The sequence below is a fragment of the Penaeus chinensis genome, chromosome 11 (assembly GCF_019202785.1).
Source record: "Penaeus chinensis breed Huanghai No. 1 chromosome 11, ASM1920278v2, whole genome shotgun sequence".
Lineage (NCBI taxonomy): Eukaryota > Metazoa > Arthropoda > Malacostraca > Decapoda > Penaeidae > Penaeus > Penaeus chinensis.
In genome coordinates, this window is record NC_061829.1 from 17,564,521 (window position 1) to 17,572,020 (window position 7,500).

Below are 7,500 nucleotides of genomic sequence, written 5' to 3' on the forward strand. Positions count from 1 at the left end.
TACTTAAACCCCCCCCCCCCCCACACCCACACACACACACACAAGCAAGCACGAACACAAAGACAAGCACACAGTCAGGCAGAAAATGAGATTGTCTGTCGCTCCCAACAAATCTTACACGGCTCTCTTGCGTAATTGCATACGTAAGTAATTGGCTTCATCCTTAATAACGGAGCCAGTTTCGTTCCCAACTTAGCAAACCTCGAAGGATCCCCTGCGGTGCGGAGGAGGCGCCAGACACACCTGGCGGATGTGACGGTGTCTCCTCCCTCTCCCTGAGTAAGATGCTGTGTGTGAGGAACCTCCCCCCCCGCGCCTTCCTTTGCCTCCAACCCCCCCTCCCCTTCCCTAGCCGTCTTCCTTTACCTCCAACCCCTTCCTCTCGTCACCGTCACGGGTCGCACGGGCTGAGGAATGGGGAGAAGAGGGGAAAGGGGAGAGAGGGGAGGTGGAGGGGACCAGGGAGAGGTGGGAGGGAAGCGTAAGGGAATGCGATTATTTGCGGCAAAGTACGGAAGGGAAGAACACTGGGAAGGGGTTGAGAAGAAAATGCGAATAGGAGGATGTTGTTGGGGTCCTCCCTCCTTCTCCCACTCCCTCCTCCCCCGTCGAGAGACAGGTGTATCACGCGGAGGAGCGCCTTGGCGACCACGCCCTCTCCACTTTACTTTTTGTAGGCCTTTCTATAGAGCGTTCTAGGACTAGGTCATTTATTTTCGACATTTTTTTCTCGTTCTGATCTTTTGTTTTATTTTTGAGTGGGATGTAATCACACGTGTTATGTACATTGTATTTTTATGTGAGTGTGTTTTGCTTTTCTGATTTTCCTCCTTTTTTGACACGTGACCTTGTGCAAGCTCAAGGAAATTATACCCGTTATTTATGTTTAATACTTAAGACAGATAAGTGTGCATGGGCAACCACAGGAGTACAGACTGATAATATAACCACTAATTGGGAGTCAACAGAAATAGTACGTGTTTGCAGTCCCTCTCCATCATCCGGCTCAAGCACGCCCTCGAATTTCCCTGGAATTTACAAATGTTTTCCTTTAATTACTTCCTCTTACCTGGCGGCGCTGGTTCCTCCCCCTCAAACTCCCTCTTTCCTTCGCCTCCCCCCCTTCTCGCCCCTGATTGACACCTGAGTAAGATATTAAGGTAGCAGCGGGGCCGAGGCTCTATGTGACAGACAGGTGACAGTTCCCTGACGCACCTGATGAGCGCGACGTGAGTGATGGGACAGGAGGGAAGAGGGAAAGGGCGGAACGAAGGAAGGAAGGAAGGGTGAGAGGGGAGGGGAAGAGAGGGGAGAGAGGAGAGGGGAGGGGAAGAGAGGAGAGAGAGGAGAGGGGAAAGGCGAGAGGGAGAAGGGGCTATGGTACTACTCATGTCTTCCTGTTCGTCCAACCGGTAGACAGGATGCGACGGGATTTATGCTACGGGTTAATCAAAGTTGGCGTGCGGTTGAGAGGGGAAGGGTTTGAGGGTGGGGTGGGGCACGGTGATATGGGGGGGGGGGGCACGGACGCAGGAGGGGTTGCCTGACGCTCAACATTATCCCTTGGGGGACAAAAAGGCGGTTTGTGGTTAGGGTCTGAATTGCGTGTAGACGGCGGGGAAGTGTTGTATGTGTTTGTTTGTCGGCGCGCGCGCTTGTGTGTGTTTGCGTGTGCTTGTGCGTTAGTTTATTTTTTATTTGTTCATTTTTTTTGTGTGTACAAAATTATGGTGTTATCTAATTATTGTGTATTTGTTAAAGTATCTTCGTAATTAATAACAGTTCTTCACGTTTTTCTTATTTCTTATAAATATCCTTTTCTGTGAATAGTGCTTTAAACTTACGACTCGCGAATCGTTACATCCTGTATTTGCCGACGGCTGTTTCCCCTTGCAATATTTTGTACAAGAAATGGACGAGAGTTCATCAACCCAGGGCTGACTGGACAAAGGGGGGCGGTATAAGGGATGGGGATAGGTGGGTGTCAAGGAGGAGGGTGTAAGGGAGGGGGTGGAGGGCGAGGGGTTCCTGCAGGACAGTGACGTCTCGGCCGCACGCCCCTCCTGCCGCTGTCGCACCGTCGTGTTAATATATCGCCGCCGGTTTTTATTTTCATGAATTATTTCCTTTTTATCCCTCATAATGGCTGCTACATTCCTCTTTGTGTCTGTTTCTTTTCTTTCACTTTTGGCTGTGTGTCTTCTCATTGTTAAGTTATTTATTAATCGATTTTTAAGAATTAAGAACTTTTTTTCATTTTATTCTCTAAGCTTGTGTTTTTTTTTTATTTTATTATTATCTTATCGTTCGTTTATTCTACTGTTCCAGTCTTTCCTTTCATTATTGTTGTTTTTATGTTTACCCCTTATTCGTTAAATTCGCCCCTTGATTGTCCGGTCATATGGTAGTTTTTGGCTCGTTATATACCGTATATATCTAGAACGTCAGTGGTTCAACACATTTTTCGTTTTGTTTTGTATTTGTGTTTTTTTTTTTTTTTTTTTTTCGTGCAGTTGTTCCTTGCTCTTACGCGTTTCTTGTATCTCTTTGTGTTCGTCTTCACTTTGTTTTTGTGCGTTTGTCTTTTATCTTCACTCCACAATTCGCTGCCCTGCTCCTTGACTGTCCTCCGTCCTCTGTCTCCCGCCTTCACCTTCCTTCTCGTCCACTATTCTCTCTCTCTCTCTCTCTCTCTCTCCTCTCTCTCTCTCTCTCTCTCTCTCTCTCTCTCTCTTTCTCTTTCTCTTTCTCTTTCTCTTTTTCTTTCTTTCTTTCTTTCTTTCTTTCTTTCTTTCTCTCTCTCTCTCTCTCTCTCTCTCTTCTCCTCTCTCTCTCTCTCTCTCTCCTCTCGCTCTCTCTCTCTCTCTCTCTCTTCTCTCTCTCTCTTCTCTTCTCTCTCTCTCTCTCTCTCTCTCTCTCTCTCTCTCTCTCTCTCTCTCTCTCTCTCTCTCTCTCTCTCTCTCTTTCTCTTTCTCTTTCTCTTTCTCTTTCTCTTTCTCTCTCTCCCTCCCTCCCTCCCTCCCTCCCTCCCTCCCTCCCTCCCTCCCTCCCCCCCCCTCTCTCTCTCTCTCTCTCTCTCTCTCTCTCTCTCTCTCTCTCTCTCTCTCTCTCTCTCTCTCTCTCTCTCTCCATCTCCATCTCTCCCTCTCTCACTCTCTCCCTCTCTCCTTCTCTCTCCCTCTCTCCTTCTCCCCTTCTCTCTCCTTCTATCTTCTTCCCTCACCCTCTCTCCCCTTCTCTCTCCTTCTATCTCCCTCTCTCTCTCTCTTTCTCTCTCCCTCCCTCCCTGCCTCCCTCCCTCCCTCCCTCCCTCCCTGCCTCCCTCCCTCCCTCCCTCCCTCCCTCCCTCCCTCCCTCCCTCCCTCCCTCCCTCCCTCCCTCCCTCCCTCCCTCCCTCTCTCCCTCTCACTTCCTCTCTCCTCTGCTCTCTCTCCCTCTACCTCTCCTTCACCCTCACCCTCACCATATGTCCCCCTCTTCCCCTCATCCCCTTTCCCTCTCTTTCCCTTCCTGTCCCTTACCCTTCCTCCTTCCCACTTCCCCTTTGTGTTCTCCCTACTTCCTCTTTAGCCCTTGACGACGAAATCACCCTTAGCCTTTCTGTGAGCACGACCCGCCTCCCATGTAGCCCCCCTCCCTTTTCGGTATTCACGACGGGGAGGGAGAAAGGTTCGCACTGTATACGTATTTACGATTCGCGATTCGCTGTGGTCGGCGGTCGTTGCGGGAAGGCGGCAGTGCTCGCTTTCGTCACCAGTTTTGGCCCTTTAGGTTGAAATATATTTATGTGTATGTATGTATGTATGTATAGAAAGATAGATAGATAGATAGATAGATAGATAGATAGATAGATAAATATAGAAACAGAGAGAGAGAGAGAGAGAGAGAGAGAGAGAGAGAGAGAGAGAGAGAGAGAGAGAGAGAGAGAGAGAGAGAGAGAGAGAGAGAGAGAGAGAGAGAGAGAGAGAAGAGGAAAAGAAAGATCAAGAGAAATAAAAAGTGAGAGAGCGAAACAGAAAGCGAGAAAGAAAGCCGTGTTGCGTCACGCGGGGCGATCGTGTAAACACCGCTTGGTGCTCGAGGCTGTAGGGCATCAGCGCGGAAATTCGGAGAGTGAAATGATCCGTGATGCTGGAGGAGAGGTGATAGTGTACCGACGGAAAGCCCCTCTTTCCGTTTTTGGCTTTGCGTTTTTTCTCTCTTTAAAAACAGAAGATTGGACTTTTTTTTTTTAAAGGCAGAGGAAGCCAGGAAGGGGCGGGAGCGGTCGAGCTGAGTGATTGGAATAAATTTGGGGAAAAAAATATTATTTAACGATATTTGGGGGGATATTTTTATTCGTGTTAAAATAAGCGAGGAATCGTGATTTTTTGCGAATTTTTGGAATAGTTATCGAGATGGGTTTTGTGGCGGACGTGTTCAAATTGTCCTTGAATTGTATGTTCATACTCGTTGAAATATACCAGGGGCATTGTGGTCTAATAACCTGACATTATTTATAATCTTTCGGTTATGTTCAACGCATTTAGTACAGAAATCCTTCAAAGTCGATGTTAACTGATGGTCAACACTTCCCTACTAACTCTATCTATCTATCTGCCAATTTGTTGCTCTGTATTTGCCTGTCTGTATAAATGTAGAAGATTCCCCGTAATGACTAGAACTTGCATTCGCGAAGATATATGGGCGAATGTATTGCGAGACCGGAAGCGATCAAGGTGCCACGGATGAGGCCGGAATTGCCCCTTTATTGCGTCGTGTTGCAGCATCTGGGGCGGAAGGGGACTCGCAGCCGAAGTTGACCGCCTGCAATGGGCTTCGTTGCAACAAGGCGGGGCTCTTAAGGGGTCGCGTTTTGTTTGCTTCAAGCTGTTTCTTTTTCCTTGTTTTGTGATCAGTTTTGTTTTGTAATTTGTGGTGTTAATTTAGTCTTTATCCAAAAAGGTCTGTTATTAAGAGGACGGCGGTGAAGTGACTCAAGTGTTACAGGAGGCAGTGCATATGCAAGGAAAGTGAAGGAAGCGAGGAACTAACGGGCTTGGAATATTTCACGGAACAAATAGAATCAAAAATAGAGAAAATATACATCAGTTACGATGTCCGGTGCCGCGGTGCGCCAGCAGACGTACGCCAGGAGCCGCGGCGACACCAAGGGCTGACGGCTGACAACACCACGTGCAGGAGCCCCGGGCGGCCGGCATGGCACGCTTGCTTTGACGGATGCACTTGCTCTGCTCTTCGCACCTCAAGCTTGACTCTGTGGATAGCAAGCATGAGATTCCGACGCAAGCACAAGAAGGTGAGTTGCTGGGTATAGGACGAGCGGGTGCCCACCGTTGTCTGACTGGAGGGAGGGGGAGGGAGAGGTGGAGAGAGGCAGAGAGAGGCAGAAGGATATATATATATATATATATATATATATATATATATATGTATATATATATAATATAATATGATATAATATAATATAATATAATATAATATAATATAATATAATATAATATAATATAATATACAGACACAGACAGACAGACAGACAGACAGACAGACAGACAGACAGACAGACAGACAGACAGACAGACAGACAGACAGACAGACAGACAGACAGACAGACAGAAAGACAGACAGACAGACAGGCAGGCACAAACACACAGACAGACACAGGCACAGACATAGACAGGCACAGACACACACTAAGGCACAGTCACACACACAGGCACATAAAGACACACACACACACACACGCACACGCACACGCACACGCACACGCACACGCACACGCACACGCACACGCACACGCACACGCACACGCACACACACACACACACACACACACACAAACACCACACAAACACCATACAAAAACACACACAAAAACACACACAACCCCCCCCCCCCCCCACACACACACATATATATGTATATATATATATATATATATATATATATATATATATATAAACACACATATAGAGATACACAGACAGACATTAGTTATCTGAAGAGTCCGCCATGGTTTACGTAAGGACAAAACTCTTGAATTAGCATTGTGTGCGACAGTTGCTCAGGTCAGCCGGGCAAAAACTGGAACTTGACAGACGTGTATGGCGACCCCAGCACTTCCTTAGGTGTCGAGGGGCTGTGTTACACGATAGCTCTGACCTCCCACCATCCACACTTTCTGCAGTACTCGCGTAGGTACAGATATGTATAGGCTTTTATTACATGAAGAATGTTTACCTAGACAGTGGTGTTTGCACGTTTTTTGCTTTTGAGTTTATATATTATTGTATATACTACAATAGTTGTAGCATATTATTGTTATTACCATCTATACCATCTTTAATAACGCCATCAGTATTAGTAGAAAAAAAGTAATTGTAAGAGTAGTAGCAGCATTAAAACTGAAATTGGATTTCGTGTTACCCCTCAGCATTATTTCTTATATTTTTTCCTCCGCCATCCACCTGCATCTTGGACCTCAGGTGCGAAGTATCAAATTATACACGTCGACTACCGCAGCCATCCTTCGAGGTATAATGCGGATATGTTGTGATAATGACAGATAATCAGACAGGATACTACTAGTGGTTCCATGAATCTCTTTAACGTACCGTAGGTGTGATCCGTGCGAGCGTCAAGGAGAGGGAGGAAAGGAGGGAGGGAGGGAAGAAAGAGGGAGGGAAGGAGGCAGGGAGGGAGGAAGGGGAGGAGAAGGGAGGGAGGGGAGAAGGAGGGAGGGAGGGGAGAAAGAGGGGGGGAAGATGGAGGAGAGAAGAAAGAAAGAAAGAAAGAAAGAAAGAAAGAAAGAAAGAAAGAAAGAAAGAAAGAAAGAAAGAAAGAAAGAAAGAAAAAAAAGGAAGAAAGAAAGAAAGAAAGGAAGAAAGAAAGAAAGAAAGAAAGAAAGAAAGAAAGAAAGAAAGAAAGAAAGAAAAAGAAAAGAAAAAGAGAGAAAGAAAGATGGAAGAGGGGAGGGATGAGGGGCAGAGGAGTGGGAGAGGGAGGGGGAATAGAAGGAGGAGTCCACTTCCATAGCGCCGTTAATGGTACAAATTATTATGTTTTTTTGATTACTTTCGGCGAAGGCCTTTAGAAGGCGCTGTGCTGCGGCTTGGCTCACCGTGTGCTCTCAGCTCAACGCCAGAATAGCCGGTCTTGCTTTGTTCATCCAAGTGTTAAACTTAACTCGGCTTTGTCTTGGGTCTGCGCAGCAATGAGTACTATTTGCAGCGGCTGTTGCAAGAGGGAAGCGGTGATTGATGTTGCGCCCGTGGCCTCGGCGGTGACCCGGGGATGGTCGCGGCGCTCCTTCGTGCATTTTCTCGGAGTGATTTCTCTGCCGCAATTGGCTTGCGGGAAATTTCGCTGAACGGGGAGCGTCCTCCATCTCCGGGGACTTTGGCAGCTTGCAGAGTGAGGCAATGATCACGCCTTAATGTAACTCCGGAATTGCTTCATTATACGCCATCATTGCAAGTGCCATTTAGGTTACATTAGGAC

General features: G+C 47.1%; 1 protein-coding gene across 6 annotated transcripts in view; it reads left to right on the forward strand.

The window, feature by feature from the left end:
• The window catches only part of LOC125030529 (FERM domain-containing protein 4A-like), a 418,748-nt gene that overhangs the window by 244,657 nt on the left and 166,591 nt on the right, over window positions 1–7,500 (forward strand). The window contains exon 2 of one of the 6 annotated variants that reach the window (XM_047620611.1): window positions 4,945–5,299. The exons of the other annotated variants lie outside the window; for them this stretch is intronic. Coding sequence (XP_047476567.1) covers window positions 5,273–5,299 — 27 coding nt within the window. The 5' untranslated portion in view covers window positions 4,945–5,272. The remainder of the gene's footprint in view (window positions 1–4,944; window positions 5,300–7,500) is intronic. 6 annotated transcript variants of the gene reach the window in all.